Source organism: Pseudorasbora parva, chromosome 25 (genome assembly GCF_024679245.1).
Source record: "Pseudorasbora parva isolate DD20220531a chromosome 25, ASM2467924v1, whole genome shotgun sequence".
Lineage (NCBI taxonomy): Eukaryota > Metazoa > Chordata > Actinopteri > Cypriniformes > Gobionidae > Pseudorasbora > Pseudorasbora parva.
Window position 1 is genome coordinate 21220013 of NC_090196.1, and position 19271 is coordinate 21239283.

Below are 19271 nucleotides of genomic sequence, written 5' to 3' on the forward strand. Positions count from 1 at the left end.
ACAATTCCTACACAATCGCGTTTTGATTTTTGCTGTTTAAATTGTGTTAAAATAGTCTTTAATGTCTTACAAAGCATATGTTTCATATATTAGTAGTATATAACTGACACCGTAACATGCATCGCGAAGACATAAGGACGCAATGCGCGTGCGTGGTCAGAACTGCTGTGGTAAAACTGTGGTTGGGGTAAAACTGTGGCTCTGCAGACTGCAGTCAGACCCTTCTCGTTCTTCCCGTGCTTTTCCTTAAAATTCGAGTTTTGCGTTTTGCGTTTGAACCTCCTCAGCTTCCGTCCTCCGCGCTGACGGCCAGAATCATGGCGGCTGTCACTCTGCTTTGCCGTCCTGTCGGTGTCCTTCCCAAGCTTTCAGGTGAGTTCACCGTTAGATTTCTTTACCCTACAGACAGCGTGACCGTATATAAACACTATTATGGCTGAGGCTGTTAAAATTACAATAATATAGTGATTAGATGATGTTTAAAGTAAATCGTTGTCTTGTGTTGTGTGACCCCGGCTAAAGACATCAGGCCTCATTTGTGCACTAGAACAAATGCAGTATAATAATATATCTGCTACTGTGTCATTTAAAACTATAAAACGGGTCGTTTTATGCACGACTTTAATTTGTATCATTTTCAGTGCATTTTGTTTGCAGTGTAAGTTAGCATATTTGGGAGAGTAAGTTGTCTCAAAACAGCGATCCCTACCTAGTGGGTATTTAGTGGCGCACATACGATGACCAAAGTGCTTATTTTATTATTTTGTTTAACCTTAGACCTGTAATATTTAACATGTAATATGTAATATTTGTGTGCAAATATTGTTATTCTGAAGCACCAAGTCGTACTGCCCTTTACCCTTTTACCGCATTTAACCCTGTAGTAGTCTCACTCACATATAAAATCATTATATATATATATATATATATATATATATATATATATATATATATATATATATATATATGTATGATATAGATATATCAGGCCCTTGTTGCCAAAATATTATGATTTCGGAGAATGTGTAGCTCATACTCCAGGAGGGGGAAAAAACACTGAGCAAAAATATGCAGTGTGATACATTTATACACAAAAATTGAGAAATTCTGATGAATATGATGGTATATAATTTTATATATAAATGCTTAGTTTTATTATCAAAGCTCTGTGGTTTATAAAAGTTATTCTTATGTAATTTACTTACCCTCATGTCCGATACCCGTAAGACCGCCATTCATCTTCAGAACAGAAATTAAGATATTTTGGTTGAAATCCGATGGCTCAGAAAGGCCTTCAAATAGTTTTGCACACAAAAACTTTTCTCGTCGCTTCATAAAATTATTGTAGAGCCACTGTAGGGAGATGGGCTTTGTAACAATGTCTTGAGTGCCTTTTATGGGTCTTCTTGAGAGAGGAAATTACATTAGTGTCAATGAAGGCCTTTCTGAGCCAGATTTCAATAAAAATATCTTTATTTGTGTTCCGAAGATGTGCGGAGGTCTTACGGGTGTTGAACGACATGAGGGTAAGGAATTGATGACAGAATTTTCTTTTTTGGGTGAACTAACCTTTTAAAGGCTTTTACTTGCTATAAGTAGAAATTATCAATCAGATGACAGAAAGCTTGTCTACAGGTTTTCCAGCAAAGTTTTGATCATGTTGATAATATAGAGGCACTAGAAAAGTATATCTTACACCGTAGACATTCATCAATCTATTTGAATAATTTCAAAAACATATTTACATCCATATTATTTTAATAGACATTTGTTTTAACATGGATTACTTCTTCTGTTCGTCAGGCACCTGTTCTCCAGTGTTGCTGGCAGCTGGGCCTGTGACTGTTCAGCACAGGAAGATCCATCATGCTGTGGTGCCGAAAGGAAAAGGAGGCCGCTCGTCCTCCAGTGGAGTAGCTGCGACAGTGTTTGGAGCTACTGGATTCCTTGGGAGATATGTCGTCAACAGACTCGGTGAGTCCACATATTGTTCATCTTAAAAGCCTGAATGAGCCTCATTCACTTACAAGCCTTCCATTGCTGTGCCATTCGTTTGAAACGTTTTTCGGGTTTGTTTTAGGACGTATGGGCTCCCAGATCGTGATTCCACACCGATGTGACCAGTACGATCTTATGTACTTCAGACCTATGGGCGATCTCGGCCAGATCATCTTTATGGTTAATACATCCATATCAGAGGAAGAGTTTTATTTCTAATGAAAGTGGGCTAAACTGGTAAAAATATTTAGATTTTTTTACTGTTTTTTTACAGGAATGGGATGCAAGAGATAAGGAATCTATCAAAAGAGCAATTGCTCACTCCAATGTTGTGATCAACCTTGTGGGAAGAGAATGGGAGACCAGGTACTGGAAAAGAGGGCTGTATGATTTTGGGGAAAAATCGAATTGCAATTTATTTTTTTATTTGTATTATTTATTTTCACCCCCTGATAAACAAATATTGAGATTGTGAAAATTTCATGTTTGGAGGACTGAACAATTTGCCCAACATTTTGTGATTATATGTCACATTGACTGTCACTCAAAAGTTTTTGATCTGTAATATGTTTTATGTTTTTAGAAGAAGTCTTGTATGCTCACCAGGGCTGCATTTATTTTATTAAAAATATAAAAACAATATAATTTACTAAATAAAAAAACAAGCAATATGACTATTTTAATATTTCACTGTGAATTGAAAAATTGCATAAACAATAGTATATAAATAATTTGATTTAACTTTACATTACAACTGTAAAATTACAATACTAATATTAATGGATGTCTTCATATCTTCAAATGTTCCTCATTTTGTTAAACCCCGAAACTTGTATTTAATGAAAAGGCCAGGGAGTCACTAAAGCTTCTCTTTTGCAGCTCTACAGTTTTTGAAACTGTCAAAACATCAACGCTTTACTATAATTAAATGATCATCAGCTAGTTTAATAAATTAAATTATGCCAAAGCTAAGTGAACTTGGATAACTCTAGGTGGTCTGCTGATATATTTAAATGGATATATTTCTCTAACACATTTAATTTCTCTTTTAAAGCAACTACAAGTTTGAAGATGTCTTCGTCTCCATCCCCCAGCAGATCGCGAGGGCAGCTCGTGAAGCCGGAATTAAAAAATTTATACATGTGTCCCACCTTAATGCAGATATTCGCAGCCCCTCCAAGTATCTAAGGAATAAGGTAATGTCCTTATTTAAAGCCCATGGGTGTGCATTGAGCTAAATTATAACTTTAACGATTTTCAACCCACTTTTTGTTATAATGTTGTTTTGTTATAATTAACATGCTTAGTGCCAGTGCTGGCTATTGATTTCAAAGTACATGATAAATTGTTGTTAACAATTTACTGTAATTATGTAATTATATAAATAATGTAATTACTCTATAAATGTAATATAATTGACTACTTTTAGATTAATTTATGACATTTGACCTAACATTGATTTGAATAGGATAATCTTGTACTATATTGATATAAAAACACTAGTGTTGTCAAATCGATTAATTGCATATGTGTGTGTGCAGTGTATAGTTATGCATATATAAATACACACAAATGCATGTGTATACATTTAAGTATATACAAAATACTTATATAAATTATATATATATATATATATATATATATATATATATATATATATATATATATATATATATATATATATATATATATATGTATATATATATATATAACGTGATTTTTTTTTTATGTGTTTGAAAGACAAAATCATTCCCGAGACATTAATACATGGTTAAATGATTCACTCAGTGATACTTTAAAAAAATGTGTTCATCAGGAGTTGATTAATTATGCAATGTTGAGAAAACGCTTGTTTAAAGTGAAATGATGTCTGTAATTCAAGGGATCTCAGTTTTCAGTGATAGTCACATGACTTACTGCTGGTCTGTGTGTGCAATTCCACAAACCTGGAAGACCTTCTGAACTTATTCAAGCAGTAGCCTTTTTTAGAAAGGAAAATTTAAAAGGTATAAAAAGTAGTAGTAGGGAGAATCATAATCATAATTTGTTTTCCTACCTGTTTGGTAAAAAAAAAAAATGTCCCTCTGTTTTCTCTAGTCAGGTACCACTGATATAAAAATAAAAAAAATCTACTGCATAGGCAGCCAAGTTTTATTGAAAGCCCAATCTGCCCGCAGTGAAGTATTTAAAAATCAACATAAAATTAAAATGAACCCCATTTCCTGATTATCATGCTCATGACTACATTATATTACTCTAAAAAAATCTATAATAAATTATAATGATTGCACTATGTTTGTGTCATGGTTTTAATGAGTTCAACTCTTACAGGCTGTAGGCGAGGCAGCGGTGCGGGAAGAGTTCCCTGAGGCCGTCATTATGAAACCCTCGGAGTGCTTTGGAAGAGAAGATCGATTCTTGAACCACTTTGCTAGTAGGTATCTGACTGCGTCCTAAAAACCGTTACTGATTGTAAAAATGTTATCTTTTAGTTATTGCCTAAAAAAAAAATACAATTAGTGCACAATTACCATCGCACACCTGTAGATAATAGATAGATGTGTAGTCCGAGGATACCCAGATCCAAAAATCTCAACAAACAAACAAAAGGAAATCCTGCACACTATCAATACTTGCAAAAATCAGAAACTTTTTATTAGCAACGTTTCGGTCTCATGACCTTCAACAGGCATGTATATACCGTATTTTCCGGACTATAAGTCGCTCCGGAGTGTAAGTCGCATCAGTCAAAAAATGCGTCATGAAGAGGAAAAAAACATATATAAGTCGCACTGGACTATAAGTCACATTAGGGCAGAGCGGGAGCCGCGCGCGCATGCGTGCACCCGCTCACGTGCACTCGCTCGCGCCCGCTTCACTGTGCATAAACCGAGCAGAAGAAAGAAAGTTTGAAGTAAGTGAGAAACTTGTAAGGGGCTGGCGAAAAGCAGAGGTTACGTTAACTGTAATGAAGAAAACAAAGAAAGCTAATCGCGGATCAAGATGTGGTACAGCTGAAGGAACGAGTCCACAGATGCTTGAACTCTCTGCCGGGAGAGGCTCAGCCGCGCGAGACGAACGCTGTGTGAATCGTTCTCGGCTGCATATTACTACATGCAGTTTGTATTTTGCAGAATAAGATTTTCTTTATGGGGGCATTTAGTTTGTGTTCAGTCTTTCTAAGTTTTGTCTTTAAGTTAATATTTCAGTTTAGAGGTTTTTTTTTCTGTTTTCAGTTATTTTTTTCAGGGGTAGGCTACAGGAGCAGCATAGAGCGCCCTCTCGCGGCTATATGTTTATTCTTGTCAGTCAGTATGAATTAAATTTGTTATATAAGTCGCACCTGACTATAAGTCGCAGGACCAGCCAAACTATAAAAAAAGTGCAACTTATAGTCCGGAAAATACAGTAATACTTCAAATCCATCCACCTATCTACCAATCATGAAGTCAGTAGTGTTTCTGCATCCGGGTTGCCAGATCTGCTCTAGTTACCACAGCTGCAGATACAAACGTTCCTGCTGGATCCTGCAGCCAATCTGACAACCTCGAGTCAGGGAGAAGGGGGAGAGGGATACACCACTCAACAGTAATTTGAAAGTGATTGCAGTACCAGTTTTGGCCACAATCTTACATATAGTTCCTTTAAAGGGTTAGTTCACCCAAAAATGAAAATTATTTCATTAATTACTCACCCTAATGTCATTGGACACCTGTAAGACCTTCGTTCATCTTCGGAACACACATGAAGATATTTTTGTTGAAAGCTGATGGCTGAGAAAGATTTCAGAAAGGCCTCCATTGGCATTCAGTACATTTCCACTGACCCACTCACAAGACCCATAAAAGGCACTAAACACATCGATACAAAGTCCATCTCACTACAGTGGCTGTACAATAATTTTACAATTTTTGGGTGAACTAACCCTTCAAGTAACTTTTATAAACGTTCCCTAGAAAAAAGCAATACTGGTGTGCATCTCGAGACAACAATGCCAAGATTCTTTCATTTAAAACAGCACAAACATAATTTTTAGTCTAGAACTAGCTTAAGCCTTGTCTGTGAAACCCGGAGTTGAAGTATCGACGTTGAGCTAAAGTAAAACAAAAGAGTTCTAGGAATTCTGGATCAGTAATTACCATTTCAATCAGCTCTGTCTGTAAAAATGTTTGTTTGTTTGCAAAAACATCCTTGGATGGAAACTTGCCTCTCCCTCATTTTGTTCCAAACCAGACATTCTGTCTTCTGTCAAATAAAAATTGAAATTCATGTCTAGCTGATACCTAACCCAGTTTTGCATGTTTGACCTCAGCACATTGTTTTTTTGATTGCATATTTCCTGTAATTGTCTTGTTTAGACATGCGTTGGTTTGGCAAAGCTGTACCTCTAATTGGTATGGGCAAGAAGACAGTCAAGCAGCCTGTTCATGTGAGTAATCAACTTGGAACACAAGAACACATCTTATTTAAAGTGCACCTATTAGGTCATTTCAGATATGACCTTTCATATAGTGTATAATATAGCTTTTGTGAATGTAAAAGGTCTGCACAAAAGTGTTGTCTCTCAAAAGAAAAAAGGTAGGTCTTCTTGCATAGACTATGAAAGCTTGTAACAAATTTGTAAGCACATTTTGAGAAGATGTACTTTCTGCACTGCGAACGCAAATCCACTGTGCATGCTCTTCCAAGGTGCGAAGACTAAAATTGATATGGTAAAACCAACGCCGTCAATACTATTCATATCACTGTATATACAAGTGCTGAGGAAACCAGTGGAGCTGAACAGACTGAGCCATCTGACCAATCAGAGCACAGTTGGCTCTCAGAAATGAGAGGTTTAGAGAGACTGAATGATTTATCCAACCATTTCAGACACTGCGAGTATAGATGTGATGCTGCAATGTATATTACTTGAAAATGTGTTTGTTTTTTTAACTAAGATGCATATTGCATGAGACCTTCAAAACAAACATTTAAAGTAGCATAATCGGGCACTTTAAGGTTACATGATCACGTTGTCTTATTTCAGATTGTAAATTTAATATTTTACCCTCCTTTACTTTCAAAGGTGGTGGATGTGGCCAAAGCCATCGTCAATGCCATCAAAGACCTCGATGCTAATGGGAAAACATATGCATTAGTTGGGTAAGAACCGGCCATATTTCTAATTCACTGCCTTATCATTTTTCAAAAAAAAACTATGCATTTCCATTCTATGATTTATGATGTCTGAAAACATTAAACTTCTCCTCCACAGACCCAACCGGTATCTACTGCATGACTTGGTAGAGTATGTGTACGCACTGGCACACAGGCCATTTTTGGCTTATCCCATGCCTCGCCCTTTCTATCAGTAAGCATCTCGTAAAAAAACGCTTTATATGACTTATCTTAAAGGGATAGTTCACACAAAAATGAAAATTCTGTAACTAGCTCGCCCTCATGTCATTTCAAACCCATAAGACTTCAGCTTAACTTTAAATGTAAACTAGAAGTTTAAATTCCTCTCTGAAAATCTCAGACGCTTTAAAATGTTCCTAAAGAGATTGTAAAAGAAACCCATATGAATCAAGTGCTTTAATCTAAGTCTTCTAAAGAGACATTAGATAAAATTGTTTTATATGATGAACTTTGTTTTCCACATAAACACTGTGTACTATATTTGAGTGCTCGGTTTTTTGTTTTTGTTTTTTTTGAGTGGACTTTCCCTTTAAACCTTTAAAGAAAGTTGGCCTTGGCAGCCTCATATTCACTTTGTGTTCTCTGGTTTTAGACTCATCGCAAGCTTTTTTGAGATGAACCCTTTCGAGCCCTGGACAACCCGTGATAAAGTCGACCGGGTATGTGTTTCAGAGCATTGCAACATAATATATTTATTTTATTATCAATAACGTAAAAAGAAATCTAAACTCTCAATTGTAGTTCCACACAACGGACATGAAGTACCCCGACCTCCCAGGACTGGAGGACTTGGGCATCACACCTTCCTCCCTCGAGCAGAAGGCCATTGAAACCTTGCGTCGCCATCGCCGTTACCGTTATCTGGATGCTGAGCTCGGAGAAACCAAGCCAGCCAAAACAGTCAGCTTTTAAGCATCGCTTCGGTGTCCAGTCAGCTCTCTGCTGTTCCTCACGTTCTCTAGTTTAACTTTTTTCTGTACATAAATAAATATATTCAACCTATAGCTTTGGCTTGTTTTTGTTTATCATTTCCCCTTTTTTATATTCAGACATGATTCAGACACACACTGACTTTGGCCCAAGGTTTGGGGACATTTAGGTTACAAAAGCATGTACAGTCTTGTTCAAAATAATAGCAGTACAATGTGACTAACCAGAATAATCAAGGTTTTTAGTATATTTTTTTATTGCTACGTGGCAAACAAGTTACCAGTAGGTTCAGTAGATTCTCAGAAAACAAACAAGACCCAGCATTCATGATATGCACGCTCCTAAGGCTGTGCAATTGGGCAATTAGTTGAATTAGTTGAAAGGGGTGTGTTCAAAAAAATAGCAGTGTGGCATTCAATCACTGAGGTCATCAATTTTGTGAAGAAACAGGTGTGAATCAGGTGGCCCCTATTTAAGGATGAAGCCAACACTTGTTGAACATGCATTTGAAAGCTGAGGAAAATGGGTCGTTCAAGACATTGTTCAGAAGAACAGCGTACTTTGATTAAAAAGTTGATTAGAGAGGGGAAAACCTATAAAGAGGTGCAAAAAATGATAGGCTGTTCAGCTAAAATGATCTCCAATGCCTTAAAATGGAGAGCAAAACCAGAGAGACGTGGAAGAAAACGGAAGACAACCATCAAAATGGATAGAAGAATAACCAGAATGGCAAAGGCTCAGCCAATGATCACCTCCAGGATGATCAAAGACAGTCTGGAGTTACCTGTAAGTACTGTGACAGTTAGAAGACGTCCGTGTGAAGCTAATCTATTTTCAAGAATCCCCCGCAAAGTCCCTCTGTTAAAAAAAAGGCATGTGCAGAAGAGGTTACAATTTGCCAAAGAACACATCAACTGGCCTAAAGAGAAATGGAGGAACATTTTGTGGACTGATGAGAGTAAAATTGTTCTTTTTGGGTCCAAGGGCCACAGGCAGTTTGTGAGACGACCCCCAAACTCTGAATTCAAGCCACAGTACGCAGTGAAGACAGTGAAGCATGGAGGTGCAAGCATCATGATATGGGCATGTTTCTCCTACTATGGTGTTGGGCCTATTTATCGCATACCAGGGATCATGGATAAGTTTGCATATGTTAAAATACTTGAAGAGGTCATGTTGCCCTATGCTGAAGAGTACATGCCCTTGAAACGGTTGTTTCAACAAGACAATGACCCAAAACACACTAGTAAACGGGCAAAGTCTTGGTTCCAAACCAACAAAATTAATGTTATGGAGTGGCCAGCCCAATCTCCAGACCTTAATCCAATTGAGAACTTGTGGGGTGATATCAAAAATGCTGTTTCTGAAGCAAAACCAAGAAATGTGAATGAATTGTGGAATGTTGTTAAAGAATCATGGAGTGGAATAACAGCTGAGAGGTGCCACAAGTTGGTTGACTCCATGCCACACAGATGTCAAGCAGTTTTAAAAAACTGTGGTCATACAACTAAATATTAGTTTAGTGATTCACAGGATTGCTAAATCCCAGAAAAAAAAATGTTTGTACAAAATAGTTTTGAGTTTGTACAGTCAAAGGTAGACACTGCTATTTTTTTGAACACACCCCTTTCAACTAATTGCCCAATTGCACAGCCTTAAGAGCGTGCATATCATGAATGCTGGGTCTTGTTTGTTTTCTGACAATCTACTGAACCTACTGGTAACTTGTTTGCCACGTAGCAATAAAAAATATACTAAAAACCTTGATTATTCTGGTTAGTCACATTGTACTGCTATTATTTTGAACAAGACTGTATATACACACATTAGGCATAACATTATGACCAGGTGATGGGAATATATATTATCTCTTCATCATGGCAAGTCAACATTTTTGTTGTACATTTTATCTAATTGTACATTAGCCTGAAGTAGAACATTACAGATGGAAGGGATGTAATTAAAAAAAGTTGAATGAAAAATGTTGTTGCTCCAATTTATACAATAGCAATTAGCATTGGTCACTTTACTGGTGTTATCTGACTAGACATACTATTAAGTTTTGTTTTGTTTTATTGTGTTACTACATTCCCACATTTCTTATTTAAAAAATACAACATAATTTTAGTGAGACTTAAGAAATTAATACTTTTTTTCAGCATCAAAAGGGTCTAAGTGCAAATAATTTCTATTTTAAATGAATGCTGTTCTTTTGAACTTTATTCATCAAAGACAGCTGAAAAAGAAAATGCATCAGTTTTCACATACATTATAAGCTGTTTCTTTGTTTTACTTTATTATGAAATAAATGAAGCCTTAGCATAAGATATGTATAACTCCCTATATCTTTGAACTTTGACTTATGACAAAATCAGCAATACCATTAACCACTCCCATAACTCATATAAGAGATATCAGAACCAGTGAACCACACCTTGTTTAAAGGCAACATTATGAACAGGCATCCATACTTAACCTTATATCATTCCAAACTACATTGATATTTTTAAAATGAGGATTGCTGCAAGAGCTGGTGTGTTAGTTGTCATAATTTTTTTCATAGTTTATAGTATTGTTTACATGTCATTTAGTAACGACAAGAGTAATGACAAAAGGTTACAAAGGCCAGAACATCTGGAGGTTCTTAGAAGACTGAAGAGAATAGAAGATCAAGTTAATAAAATAGGTGAGTTTACATTTTGGGAACATTACCAATGAATAAAATTATGTTTTATTAAAATATATGTGTTTTTCTTCTATAATGCCTGACGAGTTTGGAGAACACCTGACAACAGATCAGAGATCATTCCTTCATACAGAATCTCTTCAGATTCAGATTCATTTTTATAGGGTTCAGGTTAGGGGACTGTGATGGTAATGGCAGAAGCTTAATTTTGTGGTCAGACACATTTATGTGTTGATTTTGATGATTGTTTTGGATTGTTGTCCTGATGGACGATCCAGACTAAAGTTAAAGCCAAAGTGGCCACCCGGTTTAGATTTTTTTTAAATCTAATATTTGTTAGAATCCATCATTGCATGTATCTGAAAAAGATGTCCAGGAACTCCAGCCAAAAAATAGGCCTACAACATTAAAGATCCAGCTGTATATTTAACCAATGGCATGGGGTACTTTTAATCCCTGGTTGCACAAGCCATCTGGTTGGTTTGCTGCCAAAAAGCTCTTTTTTGTGTGGCTTTCTCAGGCCACAATCACCTGTGCCCTCGAGGGACAGAATGGCCACACTTTACTTGCATTCTCGCTCTGATGGACGACTGGGTTTGGTGGTTACCAGGAGAACAGTACTTGCCTGACTGCATTGTGCCAAGCCCAGGAATACCGTTTCCATGAAGCGTGTACATGGTCTGCAACAATGCTTAGGTAGGTGATACGTGTCAAAGTAACATCCACATGGATGGCAGGACCCAAAGTTTTACCAGCAGAACATTGCCCAAAGCATCACACTGCCTCTGCCGGCTTGCCTTCTTCCCATAGTGCATCCTGGTGCCATGTGTTCTTCAGATTAGCACGTACCCGACCATCCATGTGATGTAAAAGAAAATGTGATTTCATCAGACAAGGGCATCTTCTTCCATTGCTCCGGTTCTGATGCTCATGTGCCCACTGTTGGTGCTTTCAGCAGTGGACAGGGGTCAGCATGGGCTCCCTGACTGGTCTGCGGCCATGCAGCCCCATACACAACAAACTGCGATACACTGTGTATTCTGACACCTTTCTATCAGAACCAGCATTTACTTGATCTAGCTTGTCTGTTTAAATGAGCCTTGGCCACCCATGATGCTGTTGCAGGTTCACCACTGTTCCTTCCTTGGACCACTTTTGATAAATACTGACCACTGCAGACCGGGAACACACAAGAGCTACAGTTTTAGAGATGCTCTGACCCAGTCATATAGACATCACAATTTGTATCTTGTCAAACTCGGACAAATCCTTACATTTGCCCATTTTTCCTGCTTCTAACACATCAACTTTAAGGACAAAATTTTCACTTGCTGCCTCATAATGTTATGCATATATTTGGCGTGTTGTGGGTTTGGTGGTTATATATATTAAATTGCACCACTGGACAACATGTCAAATAAGCATACTCTTCACTGCATTATATTCGAGTGAACTCGTGAAAGATTTTCATTATCTTGTGGCACTAAAATGTTATATACTTTAATTTTCAGCCACATTCATAGAGGTGAAGAATCAAAAGGTCAAAGGGGCTGTTGTGGAGCAGAAAATTGGAGCTAAGAAATTGTATCCACATTCGCCTCTATTCAGTTCATGGGGAGCTGAACTCACAGAACAGGAACAGATGGAAGCAGAGAGACAGTTTCAGAAGTTCGGATACAATGTGTTCCTCAGTAACCGATTACCATTGAACAGAACAATCCCTGATACCCGAGACGACAGGTAACAGCTGCATGACTTTAAAATTTTTAATATAGGAATATATATATTCCTTTAATAGCAAAGCTGAAGTAACAATGTTGAAAACAGCTGTGCTTTTTTTCAGGATTCTTAAAGTTACAGAATAGACATTTTTGTTAGGCTACTAAACTATATTGTTAAATGTTAAATACAAGTTTTGATTTCTTTCAGAGAATGTACCCACTCCAAATGTACTGGTAGTGTATGCATATATAAACTCATTTGCATATGTATATATATACAGATGTTCTGCAAATATCTATCCAAAGGACCTGCCATCCATTAGTGTGATTCTGATTTATTTTAATGAGGCTCTGTCAGTCATTAAAAGGGCAATCTGCAGCATCATTGACAAAACACCAGCTCATCTGTTAAAAGACATCATCCTGGTGGACGACTACAGCTTGAATGGTTAGTTTTACTCTAAATATTTGTTAAATTTTATTTATTTGAGAAATTAAATGTTTTAAAAATGTTTCTAAATTGTTTGTAAAAAATAGCTAAAAGACAAAAACACATTAAGAACAGTATTTACACAGTGCATTGATTATTCTATTAAATATTATAATTTATCATATACTAATTATTAATAATTAAATATGCATATTTTAATTTCTTGACAGAGGATCTGCAAACACCTCTAGATGAGTATATTGCTCTAATTAATAAAGACAAGCCTGGCTTAATCAAGAAAGTGAGACACAAAATGCAGATGGGCCTTGCTAAGGCAAGAGTTTCAGGCTGGGAAGCGGCCAAAGGCCAGGTGGTGGCCATTCTGGATGCCCATATTGAGGTTCACAAGGAATGGTAAATGTTACCACAGTCTGAGTATGATAACATGACGGCGTATTATCTTTGCTAAATATACACTGACTGCCTTATTGTTCTAGGGCAGAGCCACTGCTTGCAAGAATCAAAGCAGACAGGACAATAGTGCTTTCACCAGTGTTTGACAAAGTGTGTTTTGACACCCTGGAGATTATTAACTATACGCCCTCTGCTCATGCGTTTGACTGGAAACTTTGGTGCATGTACGAGTCTTTCCGGCCAGAATGGTACAAAATGAACGACCCATCAGAACCAGGGAAGTAAGTAGTGTAACCTTTTCACCATTTTAAAAACATGTTGTGTCACAAATAATGCACTACATCCGAGCATTTAAAGTGCACTTTTTCTTTTTGGTAATTTTCAGTGGCACCCAGAGCACACGTACGTCCAAGGTGTCTTTTAAAGGGTGCTTCATCTGAAAGGCATTTGTTAGGTTGAGTACAAACATCTTATAAATGCCTTTTTTAAATCATCATCCTCTTAAAGACATTTTCCAAATGTCTATTTGAGAGGAGATGTCTCCAAGATGCATTTCAGATGAGCAAACACTCTACATCTTCCAGACATCTTTCTCCTCGATGTACTTGTGCTATACAAAATGGCATATTATAGGGCATAATTATGCAAACTGGGCCACACCTCTTTACCCTAGTATAGTGATAAGGGTTAGCCTAGAACTCTAGACGCACCCTAGCTGCAGCAAATCTAATTTGCCGCGAGTGTCGTCTAGCAACTCTCAATACCCTTTTGAGCTGTAAAAGCCAAACTCTGGTAGGGCCAATCACATCGTGAATAGAGTCTGTGGGCGGACTTAACATAATAACGGCCGAGTTGCGCTTGTGTGCTACTATAGTAAACACAGAAACTGGTGAACGGCGGTCTTTCGAATCAGCTTTGACCGCGACTCTGGAAGACTTGGAGTTGAGCTTTTCTCTGAGAAAAGAACAAAGAACGGCACTGAAGTCATTCTTAAGAAGGAAAAATACGGCAAAAGTTTAATCTGTCAATGAGCTCCACTTCACCTTCGTTGCTCTGGTTGGTTGTAGCTCTATCCTATTGTGTGCAGAGGGAGTTTGAAAGACAATCGTTTATCCCGCCCCTCGGATTGAGCCCTGTCTATGGTGAGTTTCCAGACCAAACAACGGGATGTGGGTCTGGCTTGTCAGGCTAGTTAAGGGCACTATACTCGAACAACAAGCACTGTCCATCGAATGAGGCTTTAAATCGAGGTCCTGACTCTCTGTGGTTATTAAAAATCCCAGGATGCCCTTCGGAAAAAGAGTAGGGGTGTAACCCCAGCATCCTGGCCAAATTTGCCCATTGGCCTTTGTCCATCATGGCCTCCTAATAATCCCCATATACCAATGGGGTGCTTCAACACTTGGGCTGCGTCCGAAACCTGGAAAATGCCTTTGGAGGACACATATGAAGGCAGGAAGGCACCAATCCACTTCCGAATCTAATGTTGGCTTTACTTCCTGTCTCCTGAGATACCGTCATCTGATCAATTTTTGAAGACAGCATACATGTATCCTTCACTGCCTTTGATATCCCACAATCCTGTGCTTTCCATTCAGTGACAGTTGATCTGGGGGGATAAATGGACTGCATTTATAAATGGATGGTAAATGGACTGCATTTATATAGCGCTTTTATCCAAAGCGCTTTACATTTTTGCCTCACATTCACCCATTCATACACCGACGGCGATGTCAGCCATGTAAGGCGCCATCCAGCTCGTCGGGAGCAGCTGGGGTTAGGTGTCTTGCTCATGGACACTTCGACACTTGGTCAAGTGGAACCGGGGATCGAACCACCAACCTTCTGGTTTGTAGACAACCTACATGAACCACTGAGCCACTGCCGGATAAGATGGCGTCCGAAAGTTGCGTTTGCTGGTCAGTGTGTAAATGTATGTTTTTCTTACCAATATTTTCCACTTCTGATGTCATTTCTAGTGAGAAATTACTAATGTAGTAATTAAATAAGTGTTTAGTTCTCACCAAAGCTCGCTCTGTTTTGCTGTAGATTATTGAACTGTTACACTGCCTTAGAAGTCTGTCTCAAAATAGTTTCGTGAGGTGCGTTCATGCACAAAACACTGCCTTACAAGCCATTGTCTGATAAGGAAGCGAGGCAACGAGTCAGCTGCCTAGGTTTTCGGACGCAGCCTTCATCTCCTCTTCACCAATCAGCTGGTGTGTAATCTTCTTTAATCCAAATAACTTCCCTTTCTTTTAGCGAGTTCCCTTCTCTGATGAAGAGTTTATTGGTGTGAAGGCGGGGCAACCTGTCAATCATGAGATCAACCAATAGCAAACCACAACCATCCAATCAATTTCAAAAGGGCAAAATTAAAACATGTTGTTCTGGTTCAAGAAGCCTTTTCACTCAGCTTTACATCACAATACCGACTTTGATAAATAGGCTACAGTTTGCAGTTTATAATTTGATTAAAGCGAACATAAATTTAGTTTTTTTCCCCGCATTGTCAGGAGTCCCTCAATCATGGGTATCTTTGTCGCTGATCGTCAATTCCTAGGAGAAATTGGACTTTTGGATGAAGGAATGATCATTTATGGGGGTGAAAATGTTGAACTAGCAATACGTGTAAGTTACTCCTGCACATTGTGGCACCAAAAACATGCATATAATATGTGTAAAAAAGCACTTGAATTTGATCAATATCTGATATTTCATTAATAAATCAGGTCTGGCTTTGTGGTGGAAGTATTGAAGTGGTGCCATGTTCAAAGATCGCGCACATTGAAAGAGCACATAAGCCTTATTCGCCAGATCTCAGCAAACCCATGGTTCGAAATGCTCTGAGAGTGGCTGAAATCTGGATGGATGACTATAAATCAAATGTGAATATTGCCTGGAATCTCCCTCTAAAGGTAATTTAACCTTAAAAACATTGCTTTAAGGTCACTTCAAGATAAGTTGAATATTAAAGGTGCACTATGTAGTATTTTTGCAGTAAAATATCCAAAAACCACTAGGCCAGTGTTAGGCTATATATTTTGTTCAGTTCAGTACTTAAAATATTACAAATGTTAACTATTTGTAAATTGTGAGAAAATTGCTCTTTTAACCAACGAGCTGACCCTGTGTCTCAATTTGCATACTATCCATACTAAATAGTACTCAAAAATAGAATTAGTATGTCCCAAATCGTAGTATGTTGAAGAGTATTCCAAAGATACCCGGATGGTTTACTATTTCCGGTCCGAATTCGAAGTGCAAGTCGATGGGCATTCTAACGGCGGATATTGGACGATTCAGGGTTGGATTCGATTAGAACTACAAACCCAGATAAAAAGCGTTAAAAAACTACAAACATGACAGATGTGCGAGTCCGACATTAAGTAGAGATGTTTAGATAAAGGTTCGAGTGACCAACTATCAATATTTAACCTGACAAAAATATATTTATTCAGTGTTGTCCACATTATATTTCACCTGCAGCAGCATTGTGAACTTTTTTAATGACACGTTTGGCCATTAACTTTTAAATGCATCATTATATTTAAACTGCAAACAAATGAGGAGAGTCTCCATTAAAGACCCACAAATGGCAGATCAACATGCGGCTACATTTCTCTCCGATACGGAGGGAGATTAAACTGAATGTGGAGGATTTGACTGGGTGATGATTGACAGAGCAGTTTAAACGGTGACGGGATACACGTAACTAAGCGTCTGTTAAAGATGAAGAAGGAGTATATCCCGAAGCTTGCATAATTTTCTGATACACACTCAAAAGTATGTACTTTTTCTTCACAAAAAGAGTAACGTTACATACTTTTAGCACGTTGTATAAGTAGGCGAATTGGGACGCAGCATGAGTCCGAGGGAGTCGCCTGTCAATTCCGTTATATCTGCGTTACCCTCAGTTTCTGGTTTTATTTGGTAGAAATGCTTTACTCTTAGCAGTGTGCAACAAGTGTCACAGCAGCAGCTGAGCAAACACACAGATCAATTTAAACACACTTAAATGTATCTAATGTATCTATCTGAGAGCTACATTAGCCTACCTCAAACTCATGACTGGAAAAGTGGAAAAGTCCCTCTGCTCGCGAAGCGTGTGTTGGTAATTTCATTAACAATTGCTCCAGCGGCCCTGCTCAGCTCCACAACACTCGGTCCTGATCTGCTTCACACTACAGTAACCTTAAAAATCCATCAACATGATTTCTGCCCGAATCCTATTTTTCAAGATTCTTCGCTCAAACTTGGCGTCATCACGCCTTATCTTTGAATAGACGCCCTCTAGCGGATGGAAAAGTTGCATAGTGCACCTTTAACAGTCTTGTTTAACTTAATTTCACTGATCCTCATATCATCACCCTGGACCTGGTTAATAAAATGACTGTTTTTCCTCTAGGATCATGGGATTGATATTGGAAATGTGACTGAAAGAAAACAGTTAAGAGAGAAACTGAAATGTAAGCCCTTCAAATGGTATCTGAAACATGTATATCCTTTGCTAGACAGCTTCGAAGACATAATGGCTTATGGCGCGGTAAGTTTCTGATTTACATAATTTCCCTTTCAAGAATAGATATAAATAAATCAGGTTTATAATTGGTCCAGCTAACTCAATTATTCCAAAGCTGGTGTTTATTTTTCATGACAGTTGAAGAATCTCCTTCACGAAGAATACTGCGTTGATGAAGGACCTGTTCCTGGAAGTATACCTATTCTCTATACGTGTCATTACTATGACTCTCAGGTACTGTATATGTTAGTGTAAACCTTTGCTGTGAATAGCTGTCCAAAATGCACTCTTCATTTCAACATATCTTACAGCATTGTTACTACAACCGTAATGGAGAGATCTACATTGGAGGCATCAAATCTCACACGTATAACTCTAACCGTTGTCTGACGGATCCCGGTAGTGGAAGGACACCGGGGTTACACGACTGTAAACAAGCAAAGGAGAAAGGACTGAGTATATACTGGGACTTCACTCAGGTGTATTTGATTAGTTAATGTATTTTTATGTAAAATTTCACACCACATTGCTTACAGGTTTTTTACCATCTCTTGGACATATTTCTCTCTTGGCCTATTGGAAAAGAGTATGTAAACGTGCAAAGTGGCCTGTATTGTACATAAAGTTTTGGTGGTGTTTGTGTCTAACTGAAAAAACATGTACACTTTCAACATGTAAATTGAAAGATTTCTGTGGCATTGAAAGCATTTTGTGCCAAAGCAATGATAATGAAGGAGCCACAGTTTAGCCCACAGACTGATGCGTGAAGAGTTTTGAAAAAGTGACTTAAGTATTGAGAAATGTGTCCTAGCGATTGTGAAAACCTGTAACATTGTGAAGTGTGTGGCTATTCTCATAATTGACAAATTTATATGATCATATTGATTATATGATTAATTTTATGGTTTTCGTTTAAAATTTAGGGAAATGCAGTAAGAAATAGAAACACAAACCGCTGTCTCGAGATCGGCCAAGGACAGGATTCCTATAGTCTAATTGTGCAGAAATGCACAGGACAAAAATGGACAATACAACATGTCGTCAAAGACTTTTAAAAGGAAATTTCACAAAAGTGTAAACATTGTGTGTGTGTGTGTGTGTGTGTGTGTGTGTGTGTGTGTGTGTGTGTGTGTGTGTGTGTGTGTGTGTGTGAGTGTGTGTGTGTTTGTTTCACACCCTGTTCTAAGTTTAAAAAAATAAATTATATATATATATATATATATATATATATATATATATATATATATATATATATATATATATATATATATATATATAATGCTCAAAAAGCCAGTCTGAATGTATAACAGCATCAAAAAGCCTGCCGGTTTCCCTTATCAGTGGAATTTATAGCGAGCAAAGGTTTATGGACTTGCAGTAATAAAAAAA

The 19271-nt window shown here is 37.7% G+C and overlaps 2 protein-coding genes across 2 annotated transcripts; both read left to right on the plus strand.

Moving 5' to 3' along the window:
* Positions 1 to 226: 226 nt before the first annotated feature.
* Positions 227 to 8183, plus strand: ndufa9a (NADH:ubiquinone oxidoreductase subunit A9a). Its single transcript, XM_067435965.1, has 11 exons — positions 227 to 372; positions 1804 to 1974; positions 2081 to 2178; positions 2273 to 2364; positions 3053 to 3194; positions 4330 to 4432; positions 6357 to 6427; positions 7067 to 7143; positions 7256 to 7351; positions 7772 to 7838; positions 7921 to 8183. The coding sequence occupies exons 1-11, from the start codon at positions 318 to 320 to the stop codon at positions 8089 to 8091; spliced, it is 1143 nt and encodes a 380-aa protein (XP_067292066.1). The 5' UTR covers positions 227 to 317; the 3' UTR covers positions 8092 to 8183.
* A 2437-nt stretch (positions 8184 to 10620) lies between these two features.
* On the plus strand, positions 10621 to 19003 carry LOC137064850 (probable polypeptide N-acetylgalactosaminyltransferase 8). The gene is made up of 11 exons (XM_067436382.1): positions 10621 to 10795; positions 12307 to 12535; positions 12798 to 12964; positions 13177 to 13360; positions 13444 to 13641; positions 15877 to 15991; positions 16093 to 16278; positions 17769 to 17906; positions 18021 to 18116; positions 18194 to 18361; positions 18806 to 19003. The coding sequence occupies exons 1-11, from the start codon at positions 10621 to 10623 to the stop codon at positions 18935 to 18937; spliced, it is 1788 nt and encodes a 595-aa protein (XP_067292483.1). The 3' UTR covers positions 18938 to 19003.
* Positions 19004 to 19271: the final 268 nt, after the last annotated feature.

Excerpts from the sequence above, each read along its gene's own strand:
- ndufa9a (XM_067435965.1), top strand. The coding sequence starts at position 318 with ATGGCGGCTGTCACTCTGCTTTGCCGTCCTGTCGGTGTCCTTCCCAAG. Across the intron at positions 2,179-2,272 it reads TCGGCCAGATCATCTTTATG|GAATGGGATGCAAGAGATAA; the intron begins GTTAATACATCC and ends GTTTTTTTACAG. Across the intron at positions 2,365-3,052 it reads GGAAGAGAATGGGAGACCAG|CAACTACAAGTTTGAAGATG; the intron begins GTACTGGAAAAG and ends TCTCTTTTAAAG.
- LOC137064850 (XM_067436382.1), top strand. The coding sequence starts at position 10,621 with ATGAGGATTGCTGCAAGAGCTGGTGTGTTAGTTGTCATAATTTTTTTC. Across the intron at positions 12,965-13,176 it reads GGACGACTACAGCTTGAATG|AGGATCTGCAAACACCTCTA; the intron begins GTTAGTTTTACT and ends ATTTCTTGACAG. Across the intron at positions 18,117-18,193 it reads GTCATTACTATGACTCTCAG|CATTGTTACTACAACCGTAA; the intron begins GTACTGTATATG and ends CATATCTTACAG.